The 21,621-nt window shown below is 43.4% G+C and overlaps 3 protein-coding genes across 4 annotated transcripts in view; all 3 read right to left on the reverse strand.

The window, feature by feature from the left end:
- Positions 1-6,120, reverse strand: part of kcnab1a (potassium voltage-gated channel subfamily A regulatory beta subunit 1a) — a 37,268-nt gene extending 31,148 nt beyond the window's left edge. Inside the window, exon 1 of the mRNA XM_019865022.1 lies at positions 5,419-6,120. Within this exon, the coding sequence (XP_019720581.1) occupies positions 5,419-5,693 (275 nt within the window). The 5' untranslated portion in view covers positions 5,694-6,120. The remainder of the gene's footprint in view (positions 1-5,418) is intronic.
- A 6,657-nt stretch (positions 6,121-12,777) lies between these two features.
- On the reverse strand, positions 12,778-19,045 carry vmn2r1 (vomeronasal 2, receptor 1). The gene is made up of 15 exons (XM_019864850.1): positions 18,822-19,045; positions 17,931-18,222; positions 17,610-17,852; positions 17,323-17,514; positions 17,123-17,248; positions 16,310-16,334; positions 16,150-16,243; positions 15,898-16,018; positions 15,577-15,804; positions 15,373-15,496; positions 14,819-14,979; positions 14,556-14,751; positions 14,218-14,450; positions 13,517-13,716; positions 12,778-13,430 (listed from the first exon to the last, which is right to left on the reverse strand). The coding sequence occupies exons 1-15, from the start codon at positions 19,043-19,045 to the stop codon at positions 13,109-13,111; spliced, it is 2,781 nt and encodes a 926-aa protein (XP_019720409.1). The 3' UTR covers positions 12,778-13,108.
- A 1,029-nt stretch (positions 19,046-20,074) lies between these two features.
- The window catches only part of gmps (guanine monophosphate synthase), a 10,489-nt gene continuing 8,942 nt past the window's right edge, over positions 20,075-21,621 (reverse strand). For both annotated transcript variants that reach the window (XM_019864975.1, XM_019864977.1), the window contains exon 17: positions 20,075-21,547. The gene's annotated coding sequence lies outside the window, so the exon portion shown is untranslated. The remainder of the gene's footprint in view (positions 21,548-21,621) is intronic.

The raw sequence follows: 21,621 nt of genomic DNA on the forward strand, positions 1-21,621 counted from the left end.
GATAAAGAAACATGGAGGAAGCTGTCTGAACAAAACGACTCAAAAACTAATCTTTATTTTAGGAAAATAGCCAGGCCAGCTCCAGGGAGCACAAATGTGTTCAGTGGAAAAGAAGAAAAAGGAAGTAACCGCCTTTTCTCCTCTGTAGGAGTTTGAACGGATATTGCAATTCCTTCTTTTGACCTAAAAGATCTTTCAATCCACAGTGGGTCACACTCCAGCAGAGCACACCTGCCACACTTTAAATAGTTCACTTTCAAACAATTCCTCTCCCCCCAGCAGACACAGAGCACCGAACGGATGCATCATCATGAGTTGACATTTGATGACTGGCAATCAATAGTAGCACTGACAAAGCAGTGCTTAGGCAATATACCGAACAATCCTGTACAAGGAGATGCCTGCGAGAATAAGGAGAGAGGATCTATGGGCGTCAGGGCTTGTATTTGTCGCAGTGTTAATTTTAGATCCACCTCTAAAATGAATCATAGAAAGTGAAAATGTCCACAAGGTCCGACTGTTCGATCTCTTCACACGACACACTCATCTGCTTATGCACACATGCAAACACTCAGGCATCAAAGCTCGTATGTCCACTAAGGCCACGGCTCCCTCTAACGGCGAGGCCCGCGCCAAGCAGCCGTTTGAGTCTGCAGCGATAACTCGCTCAGGTTTTTCAAATGTCATGTGAGCAGCACCCCACTGAGCACACCCCCACATACACCGTCTCCTCCGTTTCCGCCTTCTGAGAATCTTAATGGCATCACTTGCGTTCTGCTTTATCGCTCAAAATGAGACATTTGCCCTTATCATATTGATCTCGTGTGCACTTATTGGCAGGAAGCTGTGGGTGGTATTTGCCAAAATCTGCAGCATACAGTGTCACCTTGAACATGAGTTGTAATGTTTCAATCAAGCAAAGTGTGTGTGTGTGTGTGTGTGTGTGTGCGCGCGCACTTTTACCAAGCCACAATCTCTTCCTTGCTCAAGGCGATGAAGAGGAGCAGGATGTTATCCTCAGGGAACCTCCGAAAGCTTCTAGCCTAGTGGTTCTTAACTTTGTTTGAGGTACCGAACCCAACCGGTTCATATGCACATTTACCGAACCCTTCATAAGAGAAAAATTTTTGAAAAAGTATGATTTTTTTTTTACAAATTCAAGACATTAAAAAAAAAAAGCCAACTCAAACACAATTAGTATAATTATAAAGTAGAAGTGTTTTAATTGTGCACAAAATGAATCAGCCAGTGATGGCCAAGCGGGCGTGTCATACCTAATTGACAGTTGAGTTGGGCGTGTCTTAATTAACCTCCATGCAAGAGGCTCCGTCGAACCCCTGAGACCGATTCACCAAACCCCTGGGGTTCGGTCGAACCATGGTTAAGAAGCACTGTTCTAGCCCTTCAGTAATTAGCAATTATCTCTTACACTAAACGTAAATGCGCCTTTTGTTTTGTTTTGTTTTGTCTACGAGTCCAGGATGTATACAGTACCCGGCCTCTTACTCCGCCATCATGTGGGCCAGATTCCAGCTCATCCAAATAACGACAAGCGATCAGACCCTGTTGTAGGACATACCATGGTAAGCTGAATCTGGCCCCTCTTGGTCGTGGTAAAGAAGAGATTAGGAACATAATGAAGCACAAGATACCATAAAACACGAAGGAGATTTTCCCCCCGCCAGGTGCTCGCTTCCTTGCCGTCAAAAGTTATTTGACACAATGCTGCTCGAGAGCCAAATATTTCAGATGATCTTCTTGGATCAACCACCCGACACTCACATTTTACTTATGATACTTCAGCTATGAGATGTTTGGAATAGAGATAACCCGACACCGAGTTCTTGTGGTGATACATTTGGAAACTGGCAGTGTAAGAATTTTGATGACAGAGCAAACAATAGGAACACTATAAAAGGATTTGAGATGGTGCGAATCTATTTTCACCATTTGATCCATGAACTCAAAAAAAAAAAATAATAATAATAATTGAGTTGTCGCACATGCTGAAGTCCAAAATACTGTATGTTGACTGAATGAGTGGCCAGATGAGCAACTGGCCAGGCTGTACTCCTCTTCTCAACGAAAACACAGTCTGATGGGATCGGTTCTAGCTCGCCAGAGACCCCGATGAGGGCAACCGGTACAGACAATTTACAATTTCCGTATGATGCTAAATTGTAACTTAAAAGATGGCATGTGGACTTTAGATCAAATTGTGCGGAATAAGACGTCTTTCGATTTAGTTTTGAAAGTCAACCTAATCGAACTGCAACCAATTGTGGTCCAACTTCCAAGGTACCACTGAACATCGGTTACAGTTTAGGTCGTGATCGTGTCGTGGTTAGTACCCAGCAGTCGTGATTCGAATCCTGGTCACAGCATGTGAAAAGAGCCAAATTGTCCCTAAGTCTGAGTGTGCGCACGGTTGGTTGTTTGTCTCTGTGTGCCCTGCGATTGGCTGGCAACCGGTTCAGGGTGTCCCCCGCCTACTGCCCGAAGACAGCTGGGATAGGCTCCAGCACCCCCCACGGCGCTTGTGAGGATAAAGCGGATCAGAAAATGGATGGATGGATGGATCTGTAATTTTTAAGTGTTATTAATTTGCATATTTTATAAATTTAGTTTTTTTTCCCTCCACAACCCAGGGCTGATTTCTCCACAAAAAAAATTGGAGTTATAAATGTTCAGATGATAGTTAACAGAAAGAAAAGTAACAGACAGAGCAACTGTAATGACACTAATACTGTCACGTTCACACTCTGGTCTGTCAGCACAGTTCATTTAATCTGATGGACTGACAAACATCCAGACTGTCACCACACACACACACACACACACACACACACACACACACACACACACACACACACACACACACACACACACACACACACACCCGTGCAAACTGTACACACGACATATGCTTTCTAATGTCATCTAGTAGACCCTGGAAGTCGAAATATCCCCTCAATGTCACCGGCCTAACTAACTTTTCTAATAATATCACGTGCATGTGATCAAGCCATGTCAGCAACTTGATTGAATTGCTGTCCACTTTAATTTGGCATGTGTGATTAAAGTTAAGCTGCGGGCATTAATTTAAGCATCTATTAGCGTTTTGGTTAAAAGCGGATGTACTATCTTTATGCAGCTGTTTAATTAATTCACATCCCTTTTTGGTGCTCAATTTTACAGTGACACAGAGTAAGCCTGAATGCTGAGTGGGACTTTAAATAAAATAACACTGGTCTGCATCAAAAAACAAAAAAAAACCCAAACAAACAAAAAGGCAAGAATGCCATAAATACTTTCTCGATCATGTTTTCACACTGAATGTAGTGGTACCATTCATTTAGCTCCGTATGCTCCGTTTTTTTTTTTTCGGTGACACACGATGTGCTATGTTGCTAGGCTACTAGCTAGTTACTACTTGGTAACTAAGTGGATGTATGATATATATGTATGAAGTGAATTAAACATACTGTCAGATTAAAAGCTACCTGAAAAACCTGCAAAACTGTGAATAAATGTGCACCCTTTCATCAAGTCATAAAATGGATGGAAGGAATAAATGTTCCTTGAGTCAAAAGAGTCGGCATCTGTAGCGCTTGTCCTGATGAAGCTTGTAGATAAACTGGAGTCAATCCAAGCTTCACTTTGGGCGAATGCCTATCTACTGTGATGAACACAACTTTTTGTGACTCCAAGATACAACATAACATGAATGTTATATGCACATTTAAAAAAAATTTAAAAAAAACAAGCCTAGGGAACATCCATGTCTATGGTTCTGTAAAGTTTCTGTGAATTAACACAATAACAAATAAGCCTCTGGGGCATCCAGCTGCTTTGCTATATTACTGTACATACATTGCGACAAAGGAAATGAACACAAGCTTTCCAACACACACACACACACACACACACACACACACACACACACACACACACACACACACACACACACACACACACTTGAACGCAGATATGCCAATATCCCAGGGCGAAGTGCTAGCAGCGCATGGCCATATGAGCTTTTAAAGCCAGGTCGACCCAAAAGGGATACAGCTTGTCAGCACCCCACCCCCCCCGCCACCCCCCCCCCCGCCTCTATGATGGAGGGCTTTGCGGTCTCATATTCTTATTTCTTCTGCACCAACACAAGCGTCGACTCTGATAAGGTCATGTTATTTTTGCCCTCATTGATAGTTGGTCAAATATGTCTGAAGAATGTACGTAGCAACAATTGGCGGGACTAACATGAAGCTTGTGGACAAGGCTATAAGCCTCGCATAGATTGTTTGTTTCATGGGGGAGGGTTGGATTTAATATGAAGTTGCTTTCATTGGGCTTGATTTGAGATGTTCTAAAGTCGCATTCATGAATAAATCATTGATCCCTTATGCCCCAATGTCGAGATTCTGGTTCAAATTCATGCCGTGTGACAATATCATCTGTGTGCCATCAATCCTGCTCTGCTTCTCCCTTGTGTGTTGATCAATGAAGTGATCTTTACGCGTTATGTTTTTATCCAGCCAAAAAAAAAAAAAGTAACACTATAACTTGGTCGCGTAATCCAGTTTTTATGTAATTAATCTAATTCAGTCATTAGCTCACTTGGTTAGATGCAGATTTTGTCAAAGAATAATATTTGGATTTGATATTATTTTGTCCAAGTGGTCACATTTTTGTTTTTCAATCTTGATTGCTGTGTTCTTATTTTTTTCAGTATTGGTAACACTGACTGATGAGATTCATTGCCGTTTACTAATCTGGGTTTTACACGACGATCAATCAATTGTTCTTGTGGCGCTGTGCTCATTGCGTAATCAAGCACGCCATTTAAAAATAGGCTTATGGGACTATAGATTGGTTGAGTGGAAGACTGCTCCATCCATCCATTAATTTTCTACAGCGCTTATCCCCATTAGGATTACAGGTGACCCGAAGTCTGTCCCATCCGATTCGCTTCACACTCACCGACAGACACATTTATGGAGCACAGTCAGAACGTGCAAACAGCATACGGGAAAGCCCGAGTCGGAATTCAAACCCCAAATTGCAGAACTGTGAGGAGGATGTGCCAAACCACTTCAGCAGCAATTGTGCTGACACCCCCCCCCACCATCCCCTCCCCCTCCGCACCCTCCTCACGGACTAAAACTTATTATTCACATTGCAGATTGCCTTGTCAATACACAACAATGTCAACTACTATGACCAATAACAAGCGCAACCACGGAGGGAGAAGCACCAGCGGTAACAAATAAGAGGTGAATGCAATTTATTCATTTGCAGGCAGCAACCATCTGTTGCAACTTGGGAGGTGGAATAAGTTTTGGAAGTAGCCGTTTAGGAGTTCTGCATACATACACGCATGCACACACCCGCGCACTCACACACACGCCGGGTTACCTGTACACCATGCCGGTCTGGCTCTTGATGGAGTCGTGCAGCGACAGCGTGTGGAAGTTAAGAAACTCCTCCAACTGTTTGAGGTCTCTCGCACCGTGCGGTTTGTTGGCGCTCCACAGCATGAGAGGCACGCGTGCTCGGGGGCCCGATACCGCACACGTCTGACCCACCAGCCTCCCCTGAGCGAGGCTCTGGGTCTGGACCGAGCTCTGCCTTCTGGACGCCTTCTGCTTGGGGTTGGGGATATCCGGGCATGTTGCTTTGTACAGATACATCTCGCTTGATCCGGTCTCTCAGCCAAGTTTGCTGTGAGCGGGTCCCACTAACACGCACGCTCGGGATAATCCAGGTAGGCCTGCCGCCCACACGGTGGTGGGCATGTGAGTCGAGCTCCAAGCAAAGTGAGTGATTTGTCCCTGGATGAATTCCCACATAGGTGAATCCTCTTGTTTAAAAAAAAAAAAAAAAAAAAATCAAAGGAAGAAATGCCGAAAATTCCAATTTAAGTGGAAGAAGTCCATTCTGAAAATGCTACGTGTGCTCTTGCAAGAGGGCTGTCACATATGTTCTGTGTGCACATGCAGATGAAGAGAGCAACACATACATGCACTCTCTATCTCTCTGCGCTCTCTTTCACGCCCAACACATACACACACGCACGCACGCACGCACACACACGCACGCACACACACTGTAACTTTGCCCCCTGCACAGCCAGTCTGCATGAGTAGCACACTTTGGTTTTGCTCCCTATTAAACGGTCTGGGAATCTGGGACATTTTTTTTCCCACCCTCCCTCCTTTTCTTTTTCACTCTCACCCTCTCTCTGTTGAGTTTGCTGCTTTCCATCTCTCACCATCCTTTTACCCCTTCTCACCCCCACTTCCTCTTATCCTCTCCCCCCCCCCACCCTCGCTTCCTCCATCATCCCTCTTTTGTGTCCCAGTATTCCCTCTCCGTCACTTACTCCCGATCTCCTCCATTGACTCTCATCCAGCATTTTCAGCTTCCCCATTTGAAATGTGTCAATCTCGATGGTGTCCTTATTTATACATTTTATTCTTTTTCTTTAGATTAGGGTTTTTTTTTTTTTGGTAGCAAAGACAGCCATTTCTCTTCCTCTTTTTCCGCCTCTTTCTAAACAAAGTGCACTACGACAACACACATTCAAGCACACTCACAGCCAACAGCATGTTCTGCACATTTGCACACTGTCTGCGGGCAATGTTTTTGTAATGAAGTGAACCACAAAATATCATGGGGGAAGCCTCCACTTTGCTCGATTTGTACTCTCTCTCACCGTCTTTCTCACACACAAACACACGCATTCACAACATAGAGCCTCACACCTTTGAGCTCCCGTTGAGACAAAACAATGAAATCATGTCTGGTTCTCCCAGAGGATTACGGGACTCGGGTCCAAGTGTCATTCTTGCACATGAGATTTGATTTCAGACATGCAGTGTCACTCTTGTCAAACACATCAACACGTCAAAGGTGAAATCCCAAATTTCAGAATCGAAACCATACTTTGTCAAATACTGCATGTTAAACTGTTGGATTTATTTCAAATCTTGCGCAACACACTGCCATGAACGCTCAAGACTGACAAAGGGGCAGCTGCGTCCATTGTCCTGCAGGAAGAGTGGAAAAACTGATCCTGCTTGGCAGAAGCAATGTCAGCTGAGCTTATGCAACGTGACTGTGTTTACAGTTGTAATAATAGACACGAGTGTACCTGTGGTGATTTTGCGCTCGGAGCAAGTGGGACAGAGCCCCAGAAGGTGGTGCTGTGGGGAAAAATTGTTACTTTTCTGACATTGTGATATCTATTTGTCTTGTATGTTTTTTTTGTAATGGAAAAAAGGTCGTGAATTGAATGTAAAGTTGACGTATATGAATAAAAGGCTCCTAAATTGGAGGCAGACTCTTCTTGTGGTGTGTGTGAACTTTGCATCGCAGGGTGGCACAGCTATGGTGAGAGGTGGGTTGAATTCAGCTGCAACTACTCTAACAACGGCACAGCCCTCCCTCTCATATCTCAACGGGCAGGCACTTGTCTGCAAAATCACCAGCATCGGGTCTAGCCCGCCTCGACGCAAATTTGGGACAAGTGCAGCAATTACGCCGGTCACAAAAACAGCCCAAGGTCTGAACGGTCTTTTGACATGTTCTGATCGTACAATATTTCAAGCTACTAGCTATACATTCTCCAAATCCAAATTCACTTTAACGAAAAATTGGAGCAGAATATAGTGCTTTGATTTTCAAATAATTTGCCTTGTTGTGCAATCAAATGGAGCTGAATCGTACTAGTGTGTCCTCAAGCATTTCTACATCAGCTTCATGTTTCATGAGACTAATTAAGCTTTCATTCGGCGCCCCACCACCTCCACACACACTCCCACTACAATCGTGTGCAACTCTATACACAGTATCATTTTTCGTAATGAAGAACTGAGCCATTACAAACAGAAGATGAAAAATGATCATTATTTTTTTTAAATATCTTACACAGCGTGAAATCATCTTAGTATTTTGAGAACTTAAATGAGAAGGCTCGTTTCATTTCATCCGGTGCTGTGGCAGCAATAATTAAGCCAGTGATCATTTTCCAGGCCTCAGGGAGTGTCCTGCTCCTATTTAAGACCAATGTGGTGGCCTACATATCCGACTGAAGCCCAACGTTATTATCACTGAAGATCGAAACCCGCCTCATGCCAAAGAGCACAGTGGGGATCATATTTTTAACACTCAAAGAAAAAAAAAACATATTTTCAAACGATACTGATTATTGCAGAGTGAACATTGAAAATGTATCTGTTTTTTAAATATTTATTGTGAACTACCATTAGCTAATTTGATTCTTAAAAATGTATTTCATAAAGATAAAATATAACTAATTAATCCAAAAAAATGGTAAAGGTGACAACTTGTTGCTGCGAAAACTGTAAACAATCTCATCTCAGATTAAATACAGGTCGGCTGCACAAAATACAATCCAAAATAATTTCATCAGGAAATGAAGCGGGTGACTACAGAATAAGAACATTTTATTGCAATATCCTGTGTATAATCAAATTGGCATTAATAGTTTTTCAGGGGGAAAAAAAAAAACACAAAAGCTATTTTTAGCTCAGTTAAAGATCCCTGGGAAATCTGTAGTTATATTCTGTCCCAGTTTTAAATAGAACTGCTACAGGGCTAAAAGCATTTGCGCGCGTGTGCGCATGCACGTGCGGGCATGCGCGTGTGTGCTTGTGTATGTTTCTCCATTCTGGTGCATCCAACAGACAGAAATCTCTCCGTAGTGGGAGTACAAGTAGGAGCCACAATTTCAACCAAATTTTACAATCAATAGAGAAGTGAATCCCCGGGTGACACTGCTCACTAGTATCTGTGTTTGCGTGTGTGCGCGTACATCTACCGTTTTAAAATGCTTCTCCTGGCACTCCAGATTCGTATTTTTTGCCAATGCCATCGGTGAATTGTACATGAAACAAACTTTGATTAAGAGTAATAATCATCATCATCATCATCATCATAAACGATATATCACAACAGCTCTGATTGCAAGCTGCAATTGCAGGCTGACGACCGCGAACAACTTCCAGTGATGCAAATCATGCGCCACCGCAGGGTAAAGGTGACCTGCTTTTTAATTTTATTTTATTTGTTTAAATACTTTTTTTTGTAAAAGTGAAACTGAAAGGATGCTTCGGGTGCAGTGTGCACTAACACACAAATTATAATCTAATTAATATCATATTAATAAGATGCACACAGACACACAAATCTTTTTTTTTTTTTTTTTCCATTTTCCCCAACACCCCCAGCAATCGACTTGGTACCAGTCCGCAGGCTACCGCTCGATCGCGATCGATGTATTGGGCACCCCTGCAAAATATGAAGCACTTCTTTGCATCTTTCACCGAGTTCCAGCAAGCATGCCGCCACCATACTTTGTCTTACTAAATAATGTGTTTTAAAAAGATGAATTATCAATACAACATGTAGAGAATGCCTCGGTTCTTATTCATGATGATCTTTTTTCCAAATGAGTTAGTGAACAAAGTCAGAGGAACTGTAAAAGAGGCGATAGGAGAACAAATGAATGTGAGGTTTTAAGCTCGGATGATTGCAGTGGGCCACGGAGCGTTTAAGCGTTTTGCAACAAAAAAAACAGAGTGTGGGAAAAAGCGAAGGAGCCCACATTATCTATGAGTGAGAAACAAAGAGAGGGATAATGACTACATTCTGAATTTCACAAGGCAGGGTCGCAATCCCCATCTTGGAAGCGACGTCACCGTGGATCAACACTTAATGTGCCCAACTCACCGCTCCCACCACTTCCATTTGTTTTGTCGCCATGGCGTTGGTCAACATCAACATGGTCGAATGCAACAGGACAGATGCTGCCTTTTAGCATTAGAGCAAGATCAAGTGACATAACTCTTAAGTCGGGTCAGACTTTGGCGACACACAACACTCACAAATGAAACGATGAGCCACGAGAGGAAATACTTTATCACTGTGACAGCCTCGCCCAAAAATACCTTGATGATCTATCAGCTAAAGTAAGGAAAACACATGCTGACGAAGGGTCCCAAATTTTCTATTTTTCCAATAAGTCAGCAAAGGATCGATGGAAAAAAATGATCTTAGGCCACTTTCTTGTGAGGTTTGACTGAATTTTATTTTTCCCCCACCCTGATCTGCAGAGAAAAAAGTTGCAGCTGATAATCTTAACTGTTAAGCCTGTGTTATATTTGCAAACGCAAATCCTTTGGACCGAATTTGGCTTCAGACTTTGATTGTGAAGTGAAATGGAACATGATAGCCAATTAGAAAGCCAGCTGAATCTTGTGCAGTTGCCGTACACAAATAGAGGAACAACTCACAATAAAAATGGCCAGGAGAAGAGTTTGCAACCACAACGCAGTTACTGGATGAAGCCAACTGTTCACCGACAGTAGCTTCTTCTTTTTCCACTTCTTACGATAATGTCACCTGGACAGATTTGTCTTTGACTGCTGAAGAGGCACCTTTTAGAGTAAACGGAGGTGAAATCTACAATTTGTGGCTAAAAAGCAGTCAATAGACAAGAGTCACCGAATAGGAATCTCCACCAAGTATGGAGGAAGCTGACCAGAGGCAAAAGTAAGCCATTGAGGACTTTGTAACTTACAAAGCCTTGCGAATTGTATGTGACATTTTCTTTTGTATCCAGGAGATCGAGAAGAAAAGCCTAGCAAGGGATTTCTGAGCTAGTTGGCGACAAAGTTGTCTTGTGAAAAGTGAAGAGTGAATTGCAATAGTTAAGATGTAAGGAGACAAATGCAGCAATGATCATTTGTCGTTCAGAATAAGATGACGTGGACTTAAGGTGACAATAGCAGTCTTGGATATCAGAACCATTTTTGCCTGACTGCTGGTTGAGAGAGGAATTATTGTCATGTAGGTGCTGGACGTTTTGTTGATCATATTGTGCACACCACACTGACTTTTTAAAATCAATGTAGATGTTAAAAATTGGGGAATGTGTCATGGACTGACCTGTAGGGCATGCCCGTCTTCTGGGTGACCGTTTCCTCTTTGCCCAGTCCAAACATTTTCAGGTACCAGTTGCTCTCCATCTCTCTGAGTATCGCTGCTCTGTTTTGATGAGGCGCCCCCTGTCGTCCAGAGCAGGCGTTACACCTGACCTCCGTGGAGTTCCCGTGGCCTTGAACTTTCGTCCCACCGGCGGAGCTTACGGAGTTTTCCCTGTGTATTGGAGGAGGCTGGTGTCCTCCGACCCCCCCTCCGCTGCTGCGGGCAGCTATCATGATCGCAGGTGGTGCCCGATTGGACCACTCAAAGACCGATTTTACCACTTCGCCACAGTTGCCTACTCTTTCGCCATACACCGCTGTGCCTCAAGACTCACTACTTGCTGGCATGTCTTTCGCACGATTGCCTTCTTATTCTCAGCTTTGTATGTTACTGGAGAGTGCACGCCGGCTTCTTATAGCATCATCCGCCCTGAAACAGGATCCGGGTTTCCTTGTCTCGTCACTGCTCTGCGCTGGCCTTAAAGGAGGGAGACAAACATGCCAGTGTGTCAACAATACACACATACATAAACACGCTCTTACGCCGAGATAAGTGCACACGCAGATGGTCAAGTGTTTGAACAACCTCGAGTTTTAATTTTAGTTCATGAAAGTACACACAATACGAGTCAGTTGGGGCTCCACACGATTCCAGTGTTTGTGTTCGGAGGTTGACATACGCTACATGTAAACTGGCACGCGTGATTGTTTTTCCAATGACAATTCTATATTTACACACCTTCTAGACTTCTTTGAGGTCTTAGGCTTTAAACACCATTCCTCGTGTCACAAGACTCTGGGCTGGGGCCTGAGGAACACAAATGCATTACTTAGCCAAAGTATAATAATCGGACATCTCCCAACTACAACTTGTATCAGTATCCAGTATCTACAATTTTAAAACTATCTGTCGGTGGAAAATACAATGAAATAGCACAACCCTGTACTTGGCTTTTAAGCGTAAGCAGAAGAGTCTCCCTGTGAGGAAAGAAGGTGTCAGTATGTAAGGCAACACTTTGGGAAAGAAATGTCAATGTGATTGTGAATGGTTGACAATCTTGCTATACAGTACATATGCCCCCTGTTGGACAGGTGACCAGTCACCGTTATCCTTTCCTCTAGCCAAATGTCAAATGCGATAAGATTCCAGTTCACGTGCAACCCTAATGAGAGCAAGTGGTATAGAAAATATACATTTTTGCCATCAAAAGGTCAAGTGTACAAGTAGAGCCCTCCCCTATTAAATGCATTCCCCTAAAAGATGCCTGGTCAGCACAGCACTTGCGTAATACAGGAATGACACATGCAGCACACCCGTGGTGGTGCATATGTGCACCTTTTAACATGATTTAGCAGCTGTCCCAGCTTGTCAGCGAGCGGTAAATTCTAAACACATTCCTTCACCGCTCTGTCACCTGCAAAATTTATCATCATGCACACTGACAACTTTGATTGGACACATTCATAGCTTGGCTGATTCCTGGAAAGGCAGGTGCTCATGAACACGTGAATGTACTGACGTGCTGTAGATGACACACGCTTCTTAAAATTCGAAGCAATTTGATGTCTCATTGCTTCGCCAGGCGATTGAAAGTGTTGTTCTGAGACACTTTGAAATATACATTTCAAGTCAAAATTTTTATCTCAGGCTTTCTTAATTTTAACATCGATGTAAAAGTTGTCATTTGGTTTCACTCGCTGCGAGTTATAATATAGTAAGATGATGATAATGACATGATGTCGGCTCTTTGTTTTGAGAGTTTTATTTTGTTTTCGTCAACCATCACACTTGAACAACCCCTTAGAAAGTATCCGATGCCACTAGTACAGTACAAATACAAGTCAAAAATATGATCGTATTTCTAATATAGGCCTACATAAAGAAATGCACTTTATGGATGACTTGAGTGTAAGTGGCTAAAAAAAATTAAATACATTTTCAAATATTAACGACATGGACGGAAGTCTTAAGGCCTAAAGTGGCTGATGCAGGAAAGCCACATTTTCTTCCATTTTCCAAGTGCATTTTTGGTCTATAAAGTGTCCATTTTACTGTAACATACAATCTAATCTCGCCCTGCCTAGCTACAGTACATCTAATCATCAAAAGCAGTTGAAGCGATTGTAGAGTTGACCTCAGTGGCGGAGGTAGCTAGTGACGCCGAGGTCCCGGTTGAGGTTCCATCACGTGGTTTGTCGTGGGGTCTCATCATCTCCTCGGTGTTGCGTTCAGGTTTGAGGAGGAGAATATAGCACTTTGGCAAGAAGACGCAGCTGAGCAGCCCAAAGCTGGACGCCAGGATGGCAAAAATCTGGACGGCCACCATGAACTTGCCTCGTGTGCTGAGGTAAGCTGGGACGAAGGAAATCCACACGATGAAGAAAACCAGCATGCCGAAGGTCACACACTTGGCCTCACTGGAACACAGCATTGGACATGTGCATGAAACCAAACCGTGACGACTGTTATGTTGCTTTACCGGAGGATTTACTGCTCCCCCCACCTGAAGTGATCTTCCAATTTCCGGGCCAGGAAAGCAAAAACGAAGGCCAGCAGAGCCAGTAGGATATCATAGGCAAAAATACAACAGATGAAGACCACAGAACCTTCATTGCACTCCAGAATGATCTTTATGTTCTGAGCTGAAGTGTTCTTCACAGGATAGGGCGGCAGGAGGATGAGCCACACGGTACAAGCGAAAGCCTAAGTGGGAAATTGTTGGGTCAAAATTGCAGAACAAAGCACTTGATGGCATGTGACACAAGACCAAAGATATCACTGACGATTTATATTGTGGGCGACTGTCAGAGTGAAATGCTGTAAGCTATTTTACTGGCTGTTAAAACAGGCAAGCCAAACGCGATAGCAGAAATCAGTCAAATTCAGTCAAAGGTATCTATCAAGGTGTGAAATTTTTGATACTGATCCAATTAAACACCGCCTGCCCTTGGTGGAGGTCAGCACCAATCAATTAGCAGTTCGCTAGGACGATCATCTATCAAGGTGCGCAATTTGATACTGAGCCAATCAAACACTGCCTGCCCTAGGCGGAAGTCAGCACCAATCAATTAGCAGTTCGCTAGGACGATGTCGATGAGCGGACCGAACGCCGGAAGCCAAAACGGCAAATATCTGGACGATCATGATGAACAGAATTCACATTCTGAGATAAACTGGAACGAAGGATACGCTTTTGCTCTTTACCTGAATCAATGTGGCCACAGCAGCTATCGCCCTCTGGTGCGCAAATGTGAGGCCGTCAGGCTTGACGCGAGCAGCAACATCGTTGAGGCTTGTTGTGTTGGTTGCGATGACATCGGGGCCACCACTGTTGGCTGCCGCTTCCGCTGCGGCTTTGGCAGCTTTGGAAGCAGCCTTCGCCTTGGCACGGGCCGCTTTCATAGCCTGAGCTCTCAGCATCAGTAATGCCGCCTTGCCTGGGTAGAATGATAAAGATAATAGACTAAAGATAATCTATCATATGGAAGATAGAACTGCCATTAGCTCTAACACTTTACACACGCATTTTTCTCCCGCCTTACCCATTAGGGAGGAAAGGCACAGTGCGAAGCCCAGAGCCAGAGCTACTTGGCTGGTCATGCAGCTCCAGTGTTGAGGCTCTCCCAAGAAGACGATGGAGCAGAGGAAGGTCACCATCAGCGAGAAGAGCAGCGAGAAGCTCAGGAGAGCATCGTTGGCTTTCACCAGAGGAGTGCCGACGTGTAAAGCAAAGATCACCTACAAAACGGCGGCGCTTTTATTGCAGCGCCGCAGTCATGGGAAGTTTTCTTAAGCGTATTCTCACCGCTACAGCGAAGGTGACAAGGGCTCCAAAGGCAGAGATGACGATGAGAGTGATCCCAAGAGGCTCTCCAAAGGCCAGGAACTCGACGATCTTGGGCACGCAGGCGTCGTGAGCGTCATTGGACCAGTGATCGCCACTGCACAGGACACACTCCCGGGCGTCTGTCAACAACAAAACGCCAATGGCTTCAAACCGTAATAATATTTGACACCGCATATAAGATCACTTTGTAAAAATCAATTGATTGAATGAATTATCATCACTACCATCTTTAAATTCTTCTTAATAACACGCCCCTGACTGTGCGGATGAGTATTGATCAGCGGCCTTTTTTTTTTTTAAATTTACTTCCCCCCTTGAAAGGAAAAAAATCCAATTGAGTTTTACAGATTATAGATCACGTTGATGATGGAAAAAGTTTTGAGATTATTTATCTTGGTCTCATTTTTTTTCACAAAAACCTGGCATTTGAACAGGGATGTGTAGATTTGTTTTTCCATATACTGTACACGGTGTTTTATATTTTTAGGAGAAAGGAGAAATAGTATACAGACTTGTCATGTTGCTAATCTCGCCATCGACACACGGAATGCAGTCGAAGCAACAAACAGGCTCTCCCTGTCGGATCCCTTTCCTGGTACCAGGCATGCAGTTCTCACTGCACACTGACCGAGGAGGCTGAAGAGCACAGATGCACTTACATAACTTTGAAATCATTTAAAAGCCACCATGGCTCATTTGAACATCGTGCTACTGACCTCCAATGCTTCATTGTTCCAAACAATGGAATCATTCCGAATGGTCATCCTGTGCTCTGGAGCCACAGAACCGTTGTAGTGGCCCACAGTCAAGTAAGATATTTCCCCGTTGCTATCGACTCCCCAGTTGATGATGTCGTAAAAGCCCTCCACATCTCCATCAGTGAAGTAGACCTCCTCGTCTGTGTGTGGCACTTTGAAGCGCACATTCTTCAGGTAGTACATCAGCTATGAACAAGTGTCAGAGCCCAATCAAACACACAAGTGGCCTTCATTTACTTTTAACTTGAGTGATTTGACAACACGCACAAAAGCATGTACCTGCCATGGCTCAAACTCGGTGATGTCAGCACAGCCGATCCCAATGAACGGCCCCTGTCCCGCCTTGCAGTGCTCCAGATTGTGCAAAGCATGGGCAACGGCGTACACCGCCTTGTACACACTGTAGTAAGACAATGCGGTCTACCATGACAACTCCTCATTAAAATCATGATTGCCATAGATAAAAGCTACATTTGTCAAGAGACGGCATCACCAAGTCTTTAGTGCTATCTTAGCGGCGTGTGAAGTGACCTGTAGGTGATTCGTAGCTGGGAGACGTCAGAGTACGTGTTGTTGAGCTGAGCCAGGGACTCACTGCCGGTACACAAACCGCCAAGAACAACCTCTACTGCCTTGGACATTGTCCCATTGAATGCCTTGGCCTTCTCTTTGGCCGTTCTTAGAGCTTTACCATAATCTAACGTGCAGTTGAACAGCTGTAAGACACACATCGAAATAATCAGGAAGTGTTTGTTTATTAGAGGTGGCAAAAGTACTCAAAATTTGTACTCAAGCCAAAGTACCAAATACTTTAAAAAATGACTCTGGGAGTAAAAGTACTGATTCAGCGACTTTTCTGAAGTAAGAGTAAAAAAAATATAAACTCTGATATGTTCTTCATTCAGTATCAGCCAATTCTGGACCAAGTCTGAAAAGACGTTTAAAAACGTCTTTGGGAGTGAATGAGTTAAGTACAAAAGTACTGGGGGGGGTGTTCAGATTAGATGGACAAATGCCAAAAACGTGTTGTTGTTTTTTTCATCCCGTGCAAGACACAAGGCATTCATCAAGAATCTTGAAGCATCCAATATTAAAATATTCTTTTAAATAAGGCCGCAGATAGGGAATATCTTGCTTCTCTGAATCTGTGGCACCATAATTGTTAATGCTGCCTGGGTTTGAGTTCCAGATTATGTTTCCAATTCTGATGCTCTACCGACTCAGTGACCAAGGCTCTTTTCATCACTGCAAACTATCACAGTACAAATGTGATTCATTTATGGAGGACGCTAAACTGCAGTGACTACTGTATTGGTAGAATGTTGGTTAACTATTGACTATTGATGGATTTAAGTGACTTTTTTGAAAGCAGATGTTTAAAAAACATGAATACCCAATTAAAGAACAAATAGCGAAAAAAAAATAATAATAAGTGCAGCAACAAAGTTAGTTGCTTCCCACTATCTCGAATTGATACTAAACTCAGTCACACTATTTCACCGACCTTCTCCCAAAATTCCTCAGTGAGAGGATCGGCATAAGGGTCCAGATCGAGTAAATGTCGCTGCAGACCAGGTATGTCGGCCCTTTTCACCCCAAAGCCAATGGTGCCGCCTAGCACAGAGCTCACCTGGACACAAATAGTTGAGCACACGTCAAAATAGGGTGATTAAAAAAGGGGCTTGAAAAAATGCGGGTTCTTACTCCAGGTCGGTTGATGAGAGCTGACGTGACCCAGGCCTCGCTTGCGATCCAAGTGCGGTTGGTCACATTTTGCCGGATCAGTTCAAGCACCAGAGGACTGAGGTCCACGTCTGATGAAAAGACTACAATGATCTTGGCCGTGGACTCAATAATGGTTTGGACAATTCGCTCAATGTCTTCAGGGGAATTTACCTGAAATTTCCAGGGGTGAAAAAAACCCCACACAAAGTGAGACAAATGACAACAAAACCAAATGTGCAATGATACGTACCTTAGGTGATACGTACCTTTGGCAGAGTTTCAGAGAAGGAGATACAGACGCCGGCCTCTTCGACCTGCTCTTTGAAGTCTTTGATGCCATACTTGCCGTAGTCATCGTCTGCGGCCACGGTTCCAACCCAGGTCCAGCCGAAGTGCAGCACCAGCTGGGCCATGGCGGTTGACTGGTGGATGTCGTTGGGAACGGTCCTCAGGAAGGTTGGGAACTGGAACTTGCTGTTTAGGGCTGAGCAGGTTGAGGAGTAGCTGACCTAAAGAATGGTTGAATGAACGCGAGACTTTGTTCTACATTTGGTGTTCCATTTTATTACAAGATATTTATGATATACCTGTGGAAAATGGTAGAGTCCCAGGATCCTGGCAGTGGCGATGGACAAGTCAGAGCCTCCCGCCCCGACGAGAGCAGCCAGGGGAGCCCCCGTGCCACAGCGGTAATTGGGCACTGCCTCGTCTTGGCCGGTCAAATAAGTGAGGGTGCCCTCCACGGCCTTGGAGATGGTGAAGCAGGAGTCATAGATGACGTAGCCCAGGTCGGTGTTGGGCAGCAGCTCTTTCATGTTGTTTATTTCATTGATGGCAAACAGCATGGTCTGGGTCCAGCGGAATGTGCGGTAATTCATTCTAGTGTGTGAAGAGAGGATGAAGCCCGCATCATATTTCAACAGGTTTGATATAATTGCAGTGTTTTTTGTTTGACATTTTGATCTGCCAAAGCTACAATAATGAATTTGTGATGTGACACGCAGACAAACAAATCGACATTATCTTGCGCCATTCATCAATTTAATTGGTTGTTCAGCCAGGCCAGCTGACTTAACGCAAATGTTTATACAATAGCTTTGAAGCTTTGAAACGGAGAATAATTGGATGCTGATTCACCAAATGAGATTTTAGAAATATTTCATTTCATTTTTGTAGAGCTGCTATTCTAAAACCTTCCACTTGAGTCAACCTCACATAATTTCTGACAACAGCTGCACTGCCCACTGAGGGCATATTAACACTCTTCACAATCATGTTAGCTAATTGCCCCCCGAGACCCTGCCCTGTTATTTCTCGGGGATAAGTGAAATGCTTGAATCAATTTCAATATTTCAGTTCGAGCATTAATAATAAAAGAATTCGACCTGGGCAAAAAAAACAAAAAAATTATCTAACCCATTGCACAATTTATTAAAATAGAGTGAATTGTCATGAAAACACACAAAAATTCGACTCACCCTTCACACCCCGAGGATATAGGCAGCCGTGAAGTGTTGCCAGCGCTGGAAGCAACGCTCATGTGGACAGGAAACATCCCGCCGATGACGACCTTCTTCTTCTCCACATCCTTGTAGCCATTCAGGTTGAACTTGGCCTTCAGCTTGCACGTGACCTCTGTGGAAGCAAAGGCGTCAAAGTGGAAAAAGACACTTAATCCCAACAAAAGGCGGTAGGGTTCCATGCTAAGGCGATGCAAAACGAGTCAGAAGAGCTTTGCTGTGGGTAAGGACATTGAAGGAAGCAGCCAGGTGCATCAGGTGTTTCCTGGGTCCTCATGGGAGAGGTGACTGTGGTAGCTGGAGAGTTGATTCAACTGGTAGAGAGATGTAAAATGATAGTGTATAGTAGTAACAGAAAATTGTAAAAAAAAAAAAAGTAAAAGAAAATTGGTCACATTTTTTTTTCATTTTTCTAAACATTGTTTTTTCCATATTACAGTATTTTTGTCTCTTATATTATATCATGGGTAGCCAACTACAGGGCCACATACTAGTACCAGGCCTCGTCCAGATCCTATTAAGTCCCTGTAATTCAGGGCTAGGCCACTGGCTGCCCTGGCCCCCTTGATTAAACAAACAAACAAAAGAATGAAGCTATGTTTATTTTTTTGCTATTTTATGCATTTCTTTTGAACAAATCCAAACACTTCTAAGGCTGCATGTTAGAAGTTATTTGTCCGGAAATGGTAACATAGTCGCTACACAACATGAGAGTCAAGATACTGTTCCAAAATCAGCCAGGGTCCCCTGAGTTTAATTGCGTGTTGTGGTGGCTGACACAACTTGTCTGCTCTTGTTGCTCAGTCAGCAGGGGAAAAGACGCACCTGTTTGTCGCCCCCCCCCCCCCCCCACACACACACACACACACACACTAACACCACGACACACACAAACACTTCCCTTGGGTAATACAGACCTCAACTTATTGACATTACTGGAAACAATACCAAAAAAATTGTTTTCTTAATTTATGACTAATGATTCCCTTGAAATTCCTCCCTCATTCCAAAATCACACATTAGGTTGACTGGCAACAAACTTTGATGAAATCTTAAGTTGGATGGAAATATTTTTGTGAATTTCAGTTCACTTTTTATTGTTTTGCAACATTCTTGTGTCACTTCCAGCTAAAAGATTAAAAAAATTACGCCAGTCTATATACATAGTTGTGTGGTGCCATATACTGCAGGGACAGGCGAGAGGGCTGAGATGAGGTTTCGACATGGAGATCTTTATTAAAGCTCAGTTTTTGTATAAAGTTCATTATTGTTGAAACTGCATGCAGTGGCTTGATTTGAGGCACATTACTAAGAAAGAATGAGCGAGATGACATAAAAATATAACCCTCAGACATACAATTGCATAACTTAATCAGGTGGATATTGCAATTTAATCCAACTACAAAATTGTGTTTACAGTAATATGTCAAGACACTTTTTTTTCTCTCCCCATGGACGCATATGACAAAAAATATATATACATTAAAAGGCAGATGAGTGATTAGGGGGGGAAATGGCAAACTGTTTGCTTTAAGATAATATTGCCATCAAAAGTAGAGGCACAAACACAAAATGTTTTTGTTAGTCAAACATGAGCCATGTTTGACATTCACATGGCAAGATTTAAGTACGGTTGTCAATTTAGAATCGAAAAACATTGAAAGTTTAAGATGGAACAGGAAACACACAACACAGTGAAGCATTTAATATGGCCACACCTCCCAATGACTGGGTTCTGTTGATAAAGCTCGAAGGCTTTACTTTCAAAAAAGGAACAAACGTGCAAAGACACACTCTTGTCCGACACAAGAGCAGCAACAAAAGACAACCACAATTTACAACTGATTATGTATTAGTTCTGGAATTATTGTCGAAAAAGTATACATGTCACATTATAATGAGAAAGTGTTAGACTATATTTTAGAAATATCAGGGTCCAGAACTGGTCACATTACAGAGAAACAAAACAAATCCAAAAACAGGCACATAAAAAGTTAACCCACGAGTTTGGCTTCCTGCACAGCTCCCCCAAAAGACGTGATAGTCAGGATAAGAATTGTCCGTTATGACCACACGGAGGCGCCAATGACAACAGCATCGACTTTTGGCAAAAAGGATCGCTTACAAAACGGTCGATTGGTCAGACAACGCCTTGTCTATTCAGCTCAGCTTCAGACAGGCCCCCGTCCTCATAGCACAGTATACAGGTAGAAGGTGAAAATATGTGGAAGAACATATTCAGATCCATTAAAGTTACACACAACACTGACCAATAAGGGCGGGGTGAGTAGATGACCACTCTTTCTGCGCTTTTCACATGCGTCGTCTTAATTCATTCAGTAATCTGATTTCAAACCGCATTGCACCGCAAACGCACAGCCGAAATTGTTCACAGTATTTTGTCACTCCATTGTGATGGTTGACTGACAACAGAGGGTAACCGCTACCTTTTAAAACCAATTTTTGAATGTGGAGGGGGGGCGGGAACAAAAAAAATATTATCTAGAATGGATCCCCACCGCCAAAATAATTAAGACAAGGGGAAAAGGGGCGGCGATCAAAGTCTGGTCTGTCATCCATGGGAATGTTGATGAGAAAGGTGGACAAGGGGTGCACGAAGGAGATGAGAGTTTAGGACGAGTTCACCAGCCTTCTCTGATAACTTGAACACTGTGTGTGTGTGTGTGTGTGTGTGTGTGTGTGTGTGTGTGTGTGTGTGTGTGTGTGTGTGTGTGTGTGTGTGTCTCCTCTCACTTCT

This window comes from Hippocampus comes, unplaced genomic scaffold (genome assembly GCF_001891065.2).
Source record: "Hippocampus comes isolate QL1 unplaced genomic scaffold, H_comes_QL1_v1.1 scaffold276, whole genome shotgun sequence".
Lineage (NCBI taxonomy): Eukaryota > Metazoa > Chordata > Actinopteri > Syngnathiformes > Syngnathidae > Hippocampus > Hippocampus comes.

Excerpts from the sequence above, each read along its gene's own strand:
- vmn2r1 (XM_019864850.1), bottom strand. The coding sequence starts at position 19,045 with ATGGAACCCTACCGCCTTTTGTTGGGATTAAGTGTCTTTTTCCACTTT. Across the intron at positions 16,019-16,149 it reads CAGCTACGAATCACCTACAG|TGTGTACAAGGCGGTGTACG; the intron begins GTCACTTCACAC and ends GTCTTACTACAG. Across the intron at positions 13,717-14,217 it reads CTGTGGCCACATTGATTCAG|GCTTTCGCTTGTACCGTGTG; the intron begins GTAAAGAGCAAA and ends TTTCCCACTTAG.